At 37.3% G+C, this 17015-nt stretch overlaps 1 protein-coding gene and 1 pseudogene across 8 annotated transcripts in view; both read left to right on the top strand.

The window, feature by feature from the left end:
* AGK (acylglycerol kinase) overlaps positions 1-17015 on the top strand; it is a 76510-nt gene that overhangs the window by 30452 nt on the left and 29043 nt on the right. For all 8 annotated transcript variants that reach the window (XR_007402834.1, XR_007402833.1, XM_049095279.1 and 5 more), the window contains 4 exons: positions 3416-3491; positions 8912-9004; positions 10895-10927; positions 12043-12137. Coding sequence is in view for 6 of the 8 variants with exons in the window: in XM_049095279.1 (XP_048951236.1) it covers positions 3416-3491; positions 8912-9004; positions 10895-10927; positions 12043-12137 (297 nt within the window). In the remaining 2 variants the exon portion in view is untranslated. The remainder of the gene's footprint in view (positions 1-3415; positions 3492-8911; positions 9005-10894; positions 10928-12042; positions 12138-17015) is intronic.
* On the top strand, positions 827-990 carry LOC112651087 (U4 spliceosomal RNA; annotated as a pseudogene).

The following is a 17015-nucleotide window of genomic DNA, read 5'->3' as shown; positions in this document are numbered from 1 at the left end:
GATCATGATCTGAGCTGAAGTTGAGAGCCACCCAGGCGCCGCATGCCTTATTTTAAATTCTGCAGTTTAAGGTATTTGTCTATAGATTGTCTAAACTGGCTCTGGGACACTGCCTAATTCTACTGGACTGGCTTTGTTAGAGCCACCTCCCTCCCCCATAAACACACCAATCTTAATGCCTATTGATCATTCTTGTTTAATAACCAACACATGAACAGGTTGTCACAGTATCTAAGATAATTAAACAGTGGGGGTCTGTGGCAGGAGCTAGCACAGTGTTTGAGGGATCGGACTTGTATACTCTTTGTGATATGGGAATTACTGGACTTAAATCCTCAGTATGCTCATCTGTAAAGTGGGAAAAGTAATAGTTCATACCTTTTAAATTTGCCGTATAGAATAGGTGCCTTTGTAGTTAAGCGAGATAATGCCTATGACATGTTCAGCATTTCTACTTCATGGTAAGCACTGGATGAAAGGAACATAAGCGACTGTGATTATTATTAACACGTTAGCTAGGTTCAAAGCATTCTCTCCTTTCCTCCCCCATTCTTCCCAAAAGTGCTTGTGCCTCTGGCTACTTTAATATAACTGTTCTAGCTATTTCTTTAGAGACCTGTTAGTTAGGAACTTGCTAATTCTGATAGAGAAAAATTTATGACCGTTGGTTTGTTATAATCTGTCATTTTAAGTTCCTACTTACAAGGGATAATTACGTTAAAAAATAAACTTTTTCAGAACAGTTTTAGGTTCTGTTTACATTTTTACATATAAATGTGTTGGCATTTTTAAAGGTGAATTACTGTTTAAAAGTATAGCATTTTTTAGCTTTGTGCAGTGGCAGTATCGTAGCCAATGAGGTTTATCCGAGGCACGATTGTTGCTAATTAAAAGTATAGCATTTTTATCTTTTAAAGTGAGGCTATGGGGAAAAAAAAAAAAAGTGAGGCTATGGAAAGTCTTCTAAAATTATTGTCCCCTTTCGCAAGGTGAATCCTTGCATGCTTCTAGGTATCAGCCACTCTGAAACTCTCCAGCATGTTTTTTTTCCTAAAGCTTTCACTATTTAATTGCACTATTTTTGTCATCTTGGCTCTACTCTAACATATAATATATAATTCATCATGTAGCTATTTCATTATGTAGTACTGGTTTAAAGCTACATAGGCGCTTTAAGAAATAAGATAACTGTGTGTTTAGCGTTAATAAATAATACATTAAGAAGTAATTATTTTTGCGTGTGTATGTGGACCTGGAAATTGCAGTAGGTATATAAACTTTGTATTTAGCCTTAGTGCTATCTCACCATTAATTATATAATAAATAATGCATTTCTTACTGGTAACACTTGTTTTTCAATCTTTTATATGGAACATTGGAATTTTAGACATTTTCCATAGCCGTGGCATCACACAAAGATGTGAATAAAAGCCTTAAATGTTCAAATCATTATTTCTTTAACTTGGAGGAGGTTATAGATTTGTTGTAAATAATTAATATAGCCGATTGAAACTTGTCCAGAGTTTTGCTTCTTAGCGAGAGCTCATCTATCTCCACTGATCTTTTCTTATCAACCCAGTAAGGAAAACAACCCTGGAAGTAGAAACATTCGTAGTATCAGCCCTTTGTTGTTGGGTTAAGCCCCAGAAGTAGTGAGCTGGAGAGGGGGAATTTTCATTTAGTCTTTCCTGTTCATTCTGATAAGCATTCAGAGCAGGAGAAAGGGCAGGGGATATTTGTGTGATTTGCTTACAACATGCTCAAGTAGGCCCTTGATTTGAGATACCTTTTTTAAATGTTTCTTGTGAAAATTTGTCCAATTTTTCTATTTCTGTTTTAATTCATAAGAAGTATTACATGTTTCTGTCTGCCCTTTGGTGGTTATTTTTTAAAGAATGTTGAATTTGGTTTGTGCTTGACTCTACATGCTCTTCATTAGTTGCCATGGCACCTCTTGCTAGTATAAAATACTCTTGAGAAAGTCAAAGCATGTTTTTTTTTTTTAAAAAGGTTTTTTAAAAAAAATGACTAAACGTGGATGTGGAAGTTACATGTTCGTTGTTTTATAAGTTCTAGTTTTTGTTTTTTTTCTGATGCAGTAGTTGAAAATACTTAGGTGAATAACAGGTTCACTGATTGGTATGTTCAACTTTGAAACTATGCCATTGGGACTTTCTGCAACTTTTGGATTCTTTGATTCCTGGGCTGTTTTTCTGACTCCTGACCTTAATTGGACAAGAATCACTGTCAAAGATGTGGCTTTTAAAACACACACACACACACACACACACACACACACACACACATGCTCTCTCTCTCTCTCTCTCTCTCTCTCTCTGTCTTCAAAGGGCTCTTTAACTGTTTCTGTTCTCACAAGGCTTCACAATCGTGTTGTTTCCTTTCCTGCAGAACTTACATATCTACATGGGGGGCAGGTTCGTTTATTCATACCTTAGTGTATTAATTGATCAGATGCTTATTAAGTATCTTGTAAGTGTGCCAGACATAATCCTAGAGGCTGAGGGACTCAGGATTATAGGATTTGGTGTCTTTTTTGCAAGGCTTCCAGTCTTGTCCCAAAGACTGTCTTGCAAATCACTGGTTGTCAGTGCCCTATGAAAATTCCTAATAGAGGTATGTACAAAGTGATAGGGCAACCAAGAGAAGGATGTGATTCAGACAAGCTACTGATTATCCTAAAGTTGCGTTAGATAATTTCAGACTTTTCCTTTCTTAGTGGAAATTTTGCCTTCATGGAAAAGCATTTTGCTCCTTCCTCTGGGATGTCACTACAGGTTTGAAACTCAAGAAATAGAGATACCTTAGTATTTCAAATTGTTCAAAATGATATATTTTTTCCCTCAAAAGTTGTATCCACTGAGCTAGAATCTATATTCTGTGGGGTTCAAATTATTCCCTTGGGAATGTATATGTTAAATATATTCTCTTCCCTCTACCACTGGAATATAAATAAGTTCTATGAGGACTGACAACATCACCCTTAAGTTGGAAGTGTTTGTCTCCTTTGTCATGTTGTATCCCTAGCTCTTACACCTGTGGCTAGCACATAGTGGGTGCTCAAGAAATGCTTGCTGAATGCATCAAACATTGTGTCCTGAGTAGGGCCATATGTAGTGTACATTCTTCTTCTAGAGAAACTAGATTGGAACTGCAAGCATCCCAAGTAGGTAAGAGCTGTTTGTATTCAAAGGTAAACTGGAGGCCCCAGAGTAGTGACGTCTCCATTTCTACCCATAGAACCTGATAACTTGTTTGACTTCCTATACTTGCACAAATGAAGGAAACCTGTGTTCTTAGGCTGTTTCTTGTTCTACTCTAGTGAAGGTGGTTGGGCTTTTTATTCTTCCTCTTGAGAACTTGGTCAAAATTTTTGTATTTTTTCCTTTGTCTACAGCAAAGCCAGGACTCTATTTGAAAAAAATGCTGCCCCGATTTTACACTTATCTGGCATGGATGTGACTGTTGTTAAGGTAAGAACACTCCAGAGTGTTGATTTTATCCAAGCTACCACTCCTTACAACTTATCCTCTTCTCTTGACTTTGTAGCAGAAATCACTTATCACGTAAGAGGCTGGGAACAGAGAAATCAATGTTGTGTCTTTGTTCTGATCATTAATAAAAGTGGTTTTGTTTTTTTCAAAGCATTGTCAGCTTTTCATTTTCAGAATAAGATTAGATGGAGGCATGAACTGGATTTCTTTCATCTGAAAGCTAGGATGTGGAATTATTGTCTCTTGAAAGATGAAAGTGGTTCTAGCTATAACAATTTCTTTCCTGAAAATAAAAAAATTTCCAGTTTGAGTAGTTAATTTAATTTCTTGGTAGTTCCACAGACAGGTAAACATTTTCTCTGGCAAGGAATTTTAAATGTTAAAGCTTTAGAATTTGCAGTATTCAGCTAAAAAAAGGGGACAAAGATAAGTTAGCAGGAACTGTGCTAGATAGAAGACACCCCAAAACTCTGTTGACTTTTAAGTGATATGTGTGTATGCATTTGGTGAAAATCACTCTTGTTATGTTTGTAAATCTGTGGTTTATTTTTAATATTACACAGTTTCATGAAATCAGAGATTAAAAGGTAATTTAGTCCACTTTACCATGAAATGTTGACCTCTTTTGTCCAAGTGGTCTGTGATGTGGTCTTCCAGTTGTCTGTCTCCAGGGATGAGAGAAAGGGGAAGAGAATTAACATCAATGTGAGTGTTTGTAATGCATGTTACGACCCAGTGTATGAGAGATCCTAGCATGGTTACATGAAAGCGCTCCCTTGAATGTTCACATGAACTCAAATCAAATGATCTGGACCTAGAGCTGTCTTTTAGGGGAAACTGTTTTATATATTAAAGGTCTTTAGTGGTTCTAGAAATAGTCAAGTTCTATTCTTGAATGAATTTTGATGAGCCAACATTTTCAGGGAATTTGTTCTTTTCGTCTAGGTTTCAAATTAATTGGTATCAAGTTCCTAATTTCCTCTTCTTGCAAGTTTATGTAACATTTGTGATATCTTGGGCAGCCTGGGGGGCTCAGTGGTTTAGCGCTGCCTTTGGCCTGGGGTGTGATCCCGGAGACCCAGGATCCAGTCCCATGACGGGCTCCTGCATAGAGCCTGCTTCTCCCTCTGCCTGTGTCTCTGCCTCTCTCTCTGTGCCTCTAATGAATAAATGAATAAAATCTTAAAAAAAAAAAAAACAAAAAACCAAAACATTTGTGATATCTCATTTTAATCATAATATTTATTTGTGCCATTTTTTTCTCTCAGTAGTCTTGTGAGAGGTGTGTCAATGAATCCTTGCCAAGAATCATTTTTTGGCTCGTTGATCTTCTTGTTTATGTTTCTTTCATGAATTTCTAGTGTTTTTTACTGTTTCCTTCATTCAACTTCCTTTAGATTTTTTCCTGCTGTTCTGTTCTGACATTTTAACTTGGATGCTTACTTACTTTTTACCCTTTTCTAATTTATGGAAAGCTATAAATTTCTCTCTATTGCTTCAACTGCATCTTCTAAGTTTTGGGTCTAATATTTTCATTACCATTCATTTAAAAATATTTTCTAATTAACGTCATGATTTTTGCCTGACCTACAAGTTATTTAGACATGTTTTAAAATTTCCCAAAATAAAGTTTTTCTAGTTAATCTTTTTATTAATGGTTTCTTATCTAATTGCATTATGGTCAACAAATATAGTCAATACACTTCCAGCATTTGAAAGTTTGGGTTCTGTTTTATGGCCTACTGTGTGTTTTGTTTTCATAAATGTTCCCCGTATGCCTAAAAGGAATATGTACCACTTACTGGGTACCATGATCTACACATGCCCAGTAAATCAAGTCTGATCATTGTGTGGTTCTAGTCTTCTGTGTCCTTACTGACTTTTTTCTTCTGCTTTAACTATAAATTATGAAGGGGGGGGGGGGGCGCGGGTTAGTTTAGAACTCTTCCACTGCTATTGGGGATTTTCTGTTTATGTAGTTTTGTTCATTTTTGCTGTTTATATTTTGAGATGATGTCAATAGATGCTTACAGGTTTCAAATCACTTCATTTTTCTGGCATTTTGACCCTGTCTTAGAGCAATTCTCTTCAGCCCCAGCACTGCCTTGGCCACGGTCTGTGTATCTTACTTAGATTTCTTAGTGACTCTAGTAACTTACTTTGGTTAGTTTTTGCTTGATGTGATATTTTTATTCCTTTACTCTCAGCCTTTGTGTGTCTTTATATTTTAGATGCTTTATTGGTAAGGCATGACAGGGTATTTAAAAGATCCAATCATTTTTTCCCTCTTTTTACTGGATAACTGAACCCATTAATGTTTATTGTAATTATTGCTATATTTATTTCTATACTAGTGATATACTGCTAGTATAACACACTACCTTGACAGCTGCTTCTCTGCTTAAGGTTCTGTTGCTCAGCGGTCTGTTCAGAGCTGCCCTTGTGGTGGTCTCACCTTGTGCTGGGCTCCTTTGTGTCAAGGCTGAGGAGGGATGGCCTAACTCATGAATCTGTAGGTGGGCTCTGCTTTTGTCTGGCTCAGAGGGTCCCCAGCAGGCATCTTCACATGGTAGATGGGTTCTCTGAAGTAAATTATAGACATCATGTTATTTTTACCCCTAGATACTTCAGTATGCACTTTTTTTTTTTTTTAAGATTTTATTTATTTATTCATGATAGTCAAAGAGAGAGAGAGAGGCAGAGACACAGGCAGAGGGAGAAGCAGGCTCCATGCACCGGGAGCCCGATGTGGGATTCGATCCCGGGTCTCCAGGATTGCGCCCTGGGCCAAAGGCAGGCGCCAAACCGCTGCGCCACCCAGGGATCCCCAGTATGCACTTTTTATTAAAAAAAAATAAGGCTACTTTTCTGCATAACTGCAGTGTCATTATCATACCCAGCAGAAGTAGCAGTCCTCCAGTCAAGACCTATTGACTTGATTCACTTTTCTTTATTTAATATCACTAGGCCACTTTATATTTTTTATCCTTCCTTTGTGCATTTGGAATTTTCTTCTTAACACCAGAGCCTCAAATATGTTAGCCCTACAAAAGTGATCTTTTAAATTATAGTCTATTAAGTCTGTTGAAATATTTTTGAAGTTTGGTTCTTTCATTCATGTACTTATATTAACTTTTTTGCAAGTATTGACTGCCTACTGTGAGCTAAGCCCTGTTCTAGGTTTTGGGGATATAGTCTGAACAAAATAAACTTTTCCATGTCTGTTGCCAAAGAGCTTCCATTGAAAGTGGGAAAGGGAGAGATGCAGATAAGAAACAGATGCAAAAACTTTAAAATAAAAATGTAAAATACTGAAACAAAACAAAACAAAACAAAAACCAAAAACATAAGGTTTGTCAGCAACAACTCATGGTGATGAGTGCCAAGAAGAAAAGTCAAGCAGAGTAAGGGGACTAGGAGTAATGGGGGTATTAGTTTATTTCAGAAGGTCAAAGACGACTGGTTTGAGGAGATGACCATTTGGACACCTGCTGCAAAGGAGTGAGGCCTGCAGATGCAGGAGGGAAAGAATCTGGGCTGAGGATATTGCATTTCTAGGACTCTGAAGCAGGAGTGTATTTGACATGTTTGAGGAATAGTAAGGAGGCCAGTGTCTGTTTTGTAAAAGATTGCAATTTACATATTCAGTAAGATGCCTTTCATCTCTGTTGTTGATAGCATCATATAAAAAAAGGCTTGGGCTGCCTGTATGGCTGAGTCAGTTAAGTGTCTGACTTGATTTCAGCATAGGTCTTGATTTCACAGTTGTGGTTTCAAGCCTTGAGTTGGGTTCCACTATGGAGTCAACTTGAAAAAAGGTTCAAGGGAGAGCCCCAAAGAAATGTCACTAGCAATCTACCTTCAGTTGGATGTCACTCCACTGAACTGCTCACTTGGAGTACAGACCTTCAGTTGGTAACTAACCTACTTGTATTTTAGTATATTGTTTCCACATTTCTCCATCTTGTCCCCAAGGATATCATCACTTAGCTTGCCAGGTGCCTGCTGAAGAGTAGATACAGCGTCCGTCTGGTTTCCTGTATCTGCTGATCTAGTAATGTCAAAAAAGATGAGAATAGTCTGAAAAGCCTCATTCTTAGCAAACCCATACTGATTCCCAAGGATTATTTATTTGGGGGTACTCACAAACTGTCATTTTAATCAGGATTGACATCTATCCTTTTAAAAAAAATTTAGTATTTGCAAATGTGTAACTATAAAGCCAGCCATTTCATTTTTAGAATAAAAGGGGGATAATTCATCATAAAATTCATGGTGTTAGTTTAGGGACTTTCTTTTTCCTCTGTGTTAACTGTGCTTACATGCTTTAAGCCTATTTGAGATTCAAATCTTTAATTTTTGCCTGTTAGTGTGTCTAGTACAGTATCAATAGGAAGCGATGTTTTCTATGTTAATATTAGCTGCATTATGTCTTTTAAAATTTAATGTTTGCTTTTAGAGGCAGCAGCTTAGATGATTCATTGAAGTCTGCATATGTATCTGAGAGGAAATAATCTCAATAAAAATGGTGAGGTTTGGGTACTGTTTCGTTGCTACTCTGAATCACACCTGTGCCTTACTGTCTAGTCCTAACAAAGCCTAACCTTTCATTTAGATAGCGTACCAGTCATGAGCAGTTACCTTGCTAGTTGCTTTATATGCTGCTTTATAACAGTACTATGGGGAAGCTATTATTACCGCAACTCCAATACACATAATTTCATTGATAAGGAAATTAAGATCCTGAAAGTTTAAGGCCACTCAGCTTGAAAGTAGCAGAGTTGGGGTTTAATCTGGGTCTCTTGGGCTCCCAAATCTGTACTTTTTTCATTACATCTGCTTCTCTCTATTTGCATATAGACCTGACTTCCTGCTTTCAGATGAAAGATGTCGGGTAAATAGTGTAATAGAATCTGCACTGGACTGGAAATGAGTCCTTTGAATAGACAACTGTATAACCAGAGACAAATCATTGGGTTTGGGTTTTGTTTTTAAAGGAAGGTTAGGGGCGCATGGCTGGCTCAGTTGGTTAAGTGTCGGCTCAGGTCATGATCTCGGGGTCCTGGGATTGAGTCCCACATCGGGCTCCCTGCTCAGCAAGGTGTCTGCTGCTTCTCACTCTCCCTATGTGTGCTCTCTGACTCAAATAAATAAATAAGATCTTTTAAAAAAAATAAAGGAAGGTTGAAGATGGTTTCTGAGTTCCCTTTCAGCTCTAAACAGTATAAAACTGTATATATGATTGCTTTGATAACTGTTGTTTTTCATGTCTATTAATTATGTAGAATTTAAGGAAAGACTCTGTGTAAAACTTTAAAGAAAATGTCCCATGTTTTTACATCTTTGATCTTATGCCCCTGGGATGATAGATTTACCAAAGACTTCTTTTTGTATTTCAGACTGATTATGAGGGCCAAGCCAAGAAACTCCTGGAACTGATGGAAAACACAGATGTGATCATTGTTGCAGGAGGAGATGGGACATTGCAGGAGGTATGGCTGTTTTTCTGTTTGAAACCATTTTGAAGGTGAGGACAATGGAAATTAGATCTTAGAGCAATGGTATAAGTGGTTATAATTTAAGGAAATGATTTCTTTGTATTTTTTAGAACCCTCACTCTCTGAAACAGGCTTAGCATTACATTTTTGTCATGCACTTTTATTTCATTGTTTTGTATAAACTTTATACCCAGCATATAAGGGGAGTTTTGTTTTATCAAATTTAAGTTGGATAAAATTGCATAAATAAGAAATGGTGGTGGGTATGATGTAACTTTTTATATTTTGGAGACTAATGGAGTAGCCCTGTTTGGGAGCTAGGGAATCAGTTTTAATTATGAGGGATGGTTCTTATAAAATAAACCTAGATCCCCTCCAAAAAAAATGTGTTCTCACATTTTTTCTATTGCATGGAATGTTACCTGGTAAGAGTATAGTTAGAGGCTGCAGTCTACAGGTTCAGGTATACGATCTACTTTTGTTTTAAAATCTCATGTCCTTATGCTAACTCTGGTCCAATAAGGACAGTAAGTACATTGTCCTAGAAGTGCTTTTCCTTTTGAGGGCAATAGACTGGAACCTTCATTACATATTGGAAACCGCTGAAGAGCCCAGTGCAGGCGCCCCTCTAACTGCTCAGTGCTCCTATCCTGAGGGCCATAATTCACATCTGGGCCTCCCTTCTGATGGGCTCTCGCCTCCATTGGGTAGTTTCATCAGTGTCAAGGGATCTGGAGCTAACAGCAGACAGAACAGTGTCCTACGTTTGACTTAGCAGTTATGTGAGCCTTAGTAAGCTTCTTTTAGAAAGGCTGTGCTAATGATCCAGTAATTGTTTTTATAGCTTTTTAATGAAGTGTGAAGAATACTGATAGCATGCCAACAAAGAAGGAAGTAGACCTCATGACAGCCCCATTTAATCCTGCAATGCAGTGAGGCAGGAGGTGAAGGGAGAAGATTGACCAGTCTTTACTTTACAAAATGTTTTTAAGAAATATACCAAATCATTTGTGTATTTGGTGTAATCTCAGTCATCCAAAAATAGGCAGTGAATAAAAAAAGTATTGGAGGGAAATATGCCAAAACATAAGCAAATGATGGTTATGTCATGGTGGGATAATGAGAGAGTAGTTTCTTCTTCACGTATTTTTTTACCACTTCTACAAGGCACATGTATTACATTTAAAATTAAAAAACAATGATGTACACATTCAAATTAAAAATATCTTTTAAAAGATGGGATCCCTGGGTGGCGCAGTGGTTTGGCGCCTGCCTTTGGCCCAGGGCACGATCCTGGAGACCCGGGATCGAATCCCACGTCAGGCTCCCGGTGCATGGAGCCTGCTTCTCCCTCTGCCTGTGTCTCTGCCTCTCTCTCTCTCTCTCTCTGTGACTATCATAAATAAATAAAAATTAAAAAAAAAAAAAATATCTTTTAAAAGAGGAGCTGCTGTTCCCCTGGCCTTCATATTCCTGGATAAGAAATCTTTATTGAGCACAGACTTCTCTGTGTGCATCAAAGTGTTATTTTTGTTCCTGTGTGAGCACTTGTAATGGAAAGTAGGTTCCTCTGTATGATTGATGTGTGCCTCACATTTGTATCCATTTTATAGAACTCAAAACAATATTGCTAATGTAATATGGAGGTTTCATAATTATTTCATCTTAGCCTTTATTGGACTATTGATCTTAAGTCAAGAATCAAATCTAATTTTACTCTGATCCCTTTGCAGAACACTGTATGTTTTAAGAGCCAGTACATCTTTTGACATGGTTTCTAGGAACAAAACAGGAACAAGTTTGTGATCCATGAAAATTGAATCCAATTTTTGTTTGAGAGGGGAAATACAGGTTGTTTATAATAATTTTTTTTAATGTTTGTAGGTTATTACTGGAGTTCTTCGAAGAGCAGATGAGGTGAGCTTTCAAGAAAGAGTAATTGCATTTTAGCTTTTTACATTTCTGTGCTTTTTATCTTCTCTTACCTTTTTTCACCATTTTATATTTTAAGGTGGGCACAAATTGTGCTTCCTTGGGTTTTAGCAAATAAAGTACTGTTGCCCGTGTCCTAGAACACTTTGATTAATCTGTAGGGGACTCCTCTGCTTTAGTATTCCAGAGCACCCGAGAGCTTTTACCAGAAAAGCTATTGTTTGAAATATAAATTTTTCCCATGGAACCTTCTCTTCACAGAATTCCTTCATAAATAAATGATGGTATATTCATATACTGGAAGCCATGTAGCAGTAAAAACGAATGAATTAGATCTATAAATATCTATAAATATTTATAGATATATATGCCTATAAATCTATAAATATTTATAGATTTATAGACATATATACATATAAATATCTATAAAATTATTAAATCTAAAAAATATTGAGTAAAAAAGGCTCGTTGCCAAAGTATGTTATGCATTTCTACAGAGTTTTGCATTCAGAAAGCAATATTATTAATGGATATGTAAATATGTCGTAAAAGAGTAATAATGTGACAAGAAAGGCATCACAGCATCCAGGGTACTGGTTTCCTCTGGGAAGGGAGAAGAGGGCTAGGGATGAAGGACTGCTACTTGAACTTGCTTATTGTCTTTGCCTTTTTTACACTTGAGATAGTTTATAAAGAGCTGTCATTAGTTACTGTACAAATGTTAGATATTTCTAGTTGAATTTTATCCACAACTTTTTCAACTAGTGTGACAACATAATATAGTCTCTGTCACAGTAGCACATTTATCTAATATCTTTAAGACCTTCATTTTCATAACCAAATTTCTTTCAATCAGTTGCCGCTAATGAGTACCCAGATATTGCTTCCGGATTCAGAGTCCTGGTGATTTCAAGGCCTGCCTTATTTTCTAGAAACCCCTCAACTTAGCATTATCCGATTGCTGGTCTAAGGAAGGGAGAGACAGGGTGTTGGACTTTGGGTCAGTTACTTTGACATGGTGAACACATCTGTGTCTCTCTGTTCAGCCTGATTTTCTGACCATAACCATAACAACTTTACTTTTCTTTTTTTTCCCTTAGGCTTCCTTCAGTAAAATTCCCATTGGATTTATCCCACTGGGACAGACCAGTAGTTTGAGTCATACCCTCTTTGCTGAAAGTGGAAACAAAGTCCAGTAGGTTGTCAATGTGGGGTCTTAGCGTTTGTGGCTGCGTGAGTCTGGAAGGGACAATTCACATGTGGGGGATATGAATTCTTTGTTTTTAGTTTTGATAGCATGGAACTTCAGATCATTAAGAGGAGGACCTGGATCAAAGGACAATTGTTCAGTTTATTGGGAGCTTTCCCTGTTGGATCTAGGACCCTGGTGATCTGATAACAGGTGTAGAGATGAATATTGACGTCCTTCTGTCAGTTTTGAAGGTAGCACCCTTGATCCAAAACTATCTTTATGCCTTTATGTCGTGAGATTCTCTAGCGAAGGCAGATTTGCATTGATCATTTGTTTGCTTTAAAAATACATGATGACAAATAGCAAGTCCCCTGAGAAAACTGAACTGGAAGCCTTAGCTTCATTATCTTGATAATATAAGTAGCTAGAACAGCTAAATAATAGTCACATCCTTTGGGAAATGCCTCAAGTGAAAAGTAGTAAGGATAAAGCAGTCGGGAAAGCACCATAGCCCTGGCATCTAAATTAAATTGCTGTGAGTCTAGCTGTCTTCAGGAGTCAAGCAGATTGTAGTTATCGTTCTTTTCTCTCAATAGCATTATGTAAACAAGAAGATAGGAATCTTGAATTTGCGTCCTGGCTTTGACAGTGAGGAATAGTATAATCGAGCAAATTTTTGCAGGCTCTTATTGTCAGTTGCCTGATCTTCTTTGTGACAAGCTTTGTGACAGAATTGGGGGAGGTCAATAAATAAAAGCTTGTTGAATGGATTAACAACATTTCTAGTTATATAACCTTCTAGAATCATAACAATAATAATACTCAGGTGATTTTCTGTTTAGGTTTTTTTTGTGCTTTGGGATTTTGATTAGATTGGTTTTTGCGGATTTATTTTTGCTGTTAGAATTTTAGGAGCCATTTTATATCTTTTAACAATTCTCTTTCCCTATATATGTCATAAAAGTTTTGGTCCGTATGTCATACACAAGGCATAACCATAGACCTGTCTATCAAGCCTTCGTCAAAATGTTTCCTGCTTCAAGCCTTAATCTGATGGGAATATTCAGCTCTTCACCAGTTATCCTGAAGCCTGACATGGCATTTTAGTTTGCCAGACTTTTTATTCATAGTTTAGAATTTCTGAGGGGCAATGGATATAACAGGTAATGAATTATCCAAACATTTTTGCTTATCTGAGATGAATTCTATCTGGTTTTGGTCTTGGTTACCTTAGAGAATTAGTCTTTTGTTTTATGTCAACATAGATGATTTGAACTGCTCAGCCAAAGTCCCCAGATATGTCAGTGATCCAGAGGGAGACCATGTTCCTTGGAGAACACCTTTCCTGTCCCAAAGCCAGATTATGTGCAGTATGGCCACCCTCTAGGTCTTAGTTTCTTGAAGGTCTTCAGTTTTTTGGGAGCTGATTTTCCCTGGCTTAAACTAATGTTGTTGCTGCTTCTATTTATAATTTAAAGATTTATAAAACTTAATTTATAAGCATGCCCCAGGGCTCTGAGGTAATTAAGTAAATCTACCCTGGGTTCAGAATTTTGTAGACCTCTCAACATGGCAGATGCCTAAGGCCATTTAAAAGAACAAGGCTTTGCTTTTTGCACGGCTGTCAAGATTTGTTGTACCATAATTACTACAGGAGAAAAAGGAATCTTGCATTTGGAATGTTGCAGGTAAATAATTCTAAAAAATAGCTGGTGCGACAGTGCAGCTTTAGCTAGAACTTTCAATTACTGCTGGAAAATGATAAATTCGCGGTTGTATTTTAGCTGTGTGCTGCCAATAATTTTGGAAAAAACCTGATCTTATAAGGCTTCTTCAGTTGCAACATTTTCTTTAAGGTCAGTCTCAAAAGCACTTCCTAAACCTCTCCATGTGCTCAGTACTACACAGAGTAAGTAGAGAGCTTTTGGATCCTTTCTAATAGCTTCCTTCAGAATTAATATATTCATATCAGATTCATCTAAACTTGTGAACATACCTCTTGCTTTATCCTAGATTGAATCTCATTTTCTAAACTGCTTCCTACTTTCCTGGATAGCATCTGTATTAGAGGGAAAAAATGGGATAAAGGTGTATTGATAGAGAAATATGGGAAAGAAAAATAGGCTGTTTCTTAACTTTGATTTTGCTTACTAGGGAGCCCAGAATGTAATCTAAGTATTTGAGTTAATGTGTATATTTTGGGGATTTTAAAGTGTCGTAAATTGTACCTAAGTGCTAGAAATGCTGATTCAAGTGGATGTGATTCCTGACTTAGATGTTAACATTTTAAGCCTGGTCACACTGGTGGGGAGGCCTGTTAGATGTGGGGTTGCCCTTTGGGAACCTATAGATATTCCTTTGGTGCATCCACAGCAGCTTCACCAAGTGAGGGAGTGTGCCCTTGGAATCAGAAATTCAACCTGAAGTTGAATTTCATTTTGCAGTGAACTTGCTCTGTCATCTTGAGAATTTTATTGAATCTCTCTGAGTGTTGGTTTCTTTACCTGCATTTATCAAATGCCCAACAGTAGTACTTACTTCAGAAGGTTGTTAACAAGTTAAAAATAAAGACTAGTTAGGTAAGCAGGTAATTATGCTTGGTAAATTATTGGATATGTTGAAGACTTTATGCATCTTTATTGATAATTTAGGATGGAAAACCGTGAATAACAAATAGGATGACTGTATAGTTATTGAGTCCAGATTCTATAATTAAAATAATAGAAGCAAATCAAAGAAGAGAACACTCCATTGTCTTGCTGTTTCACCCGAGGAAAAACATTTTTTTTTAAAGATTTTATTTATTTATTCATGAGAGACACAGAGAGAGGCAGAGACCCAGGCAGAGGGAGAAGCAGGCTCCATGCAGGGAGCCCGACATGTAACTCGATCCTGGGTCTCCAGGATCACACCCCGGGCTGAAGGTGGCGCTAAACCGCTGAACTACCAGGGCTGCCCAAGGAAAAACATTTTTAAAGGAGAAAGCATTTTATAGATATTCCAGTCAGTTACTATGGAATGGTGACTTTTCTACCAAATTGACATTATTAACCAGAAATATACAGAATAGATTAGCAGAAGCTATATTTGAAGAGAAACTACCGGGATCCCTGAGTGGCGCAGCGGTTTAGCGCCTGCCTTTGGCCCAGGGCACGATCCTGGAGACCCGGGATCGAATCCCACGTCGGGCTCCTGGTGCATGGAGCCTGCTTCTCCCTCTGCCTTTGTCTCTGCCTCTCTCTCTCTCTCTGTGACTATCATAAATAAATAAAAATTAAAAAAAAAATGAAGAGAAACTACCCTCTTTTGAATGGAGATTATAATAATTTCTGAGTGACTCTTTTCTTATAGTTAAGTGCTAGACATAATAAATCTTTTACTTTATTAGTAATTACTATATAACAACAGTAAAATACTAACATTGGTAAGCCTTTACAAAAACATGGAATACTTAGGGATAAATCGAACAAGATATGTGTAGGATTTATTTGAAGAGAAATCAAGAAAACAAATAAATGGAGAGATATCTGCTCCTTCAAAATTCAACACAATCAGAATTTCAGAAGACATTTTATAGATATTAACATGTACATTCTAAAATTTATCTGGAAAAATAAAGGAACTAGAATACCAGAATAACTTTGAAAAAGCATAACAAAGTTTGAGGACTTACCCTATCTGATTCTAAGACTTACTCTCTAAAGCTACAGTAATCGGGATCCCTGGGTGGCGCAGCGGTTTGGCGCCTGCCTTTGGCCCAGGGCGCGATCCTGGAGACCCGGGATCGAATCCCACATCGGGCTCCTGGAGCATGGAGCCTGCTTCTCCCTCTGCCTGTGTCTCTGCCTCTCTCTCTCTCTCTCTCTCTCTCTCTCTCTCTCCCTGTGTGACTATCATAAATAAATAAAAATTAAAAAAAAAAGAAATATTAAAAAAAAAAATAAAGCTACAGTAATCAAGACAGTATGGTGTTAGCAAAAGAAGAAATGGATAGATCAGTAGAAGAAAGTGTCCAGAATTAGGCCCACACATATCTGGATACTTGATTTTTTTTTTACAAAGGGGCCAGGACAATTCAATGGAGAAAGGTCAGTTTTTTCAACAATTGGTGCTGCAATAGTTAGCTAAGCACATGCACAAAAATGAACCATAACCCATACCTCATATATATAAAAATTGACATGGAATCGATCATAGACTTAGATATAAAACCTAAAACTGTAAAACTCCTAGAGGAAAATCTTTGTGACTTTCAGCTAGGCAAGGATTTCTTAGGACACAAAAAACGGAAACCATAAAAACAACAAAAAAGGTAATTTTGGCTTCAGCAAAATTTAAAACATTTGGTCTTTGAAAAGCATTGTTTTTTTTAAAGGATTTTATTTATTTGAGAGAGAGCATGAGTGAGAAAAAAAAATACAAGCAAAGTGGAGGGGCAGAGGGAGAGGGAGAGGGAGAAGCAGGTTCCCTCCTGACAACATGAGGCTCAATCCCAGGACCGTAGGATTATGACCTGAGCCGAAGGCAGACACTTACCCCACTGAGCCACCCAGGCACCCTTGAAAGCATTGTTAAAGAAATGAAAAGACAAACTGCACACTGGGAAAAAATATTTGCAAGGCACATGTCTGATAAAGGACCAATATCCAGAGTATACAAATAACTCTCACAACTCAATAATAAGAAAACAAACAGCCTAATAGGAGGGCAAAAAATATTTGAACAGACCCTTCACCAAGGACATGGATGGCAAATAAGTCTATGAAAAAATATTCATCATTAGTCATTAGGGAAGTGTAAATTAAATCCACTCTGAGATATGTCTATTAGAATGGCTTAAACCAGTCAGAAACCTGACATCATCAAGTGCTGACAAATACA

This window comes from Canis lupus, chromosome 16, assembly GCF_003254725.2.
Source record: "Canis lupus dingo isolate Sandy chromosome 16, ASM325472v2, whole genome shotgun sequence".
In the NCBI taxonomy this organism is placed as follows: Eukaryota; Metazoa; Chordata; class Mammalia; order Carnivora; family Canidae; genus Canis; species Canis lupus.
The sequence above is the reverse complement of the archived record's forward strand: the minus strand, read 5'-3'. Positions and strand labels throughout refer to the sequence as shown.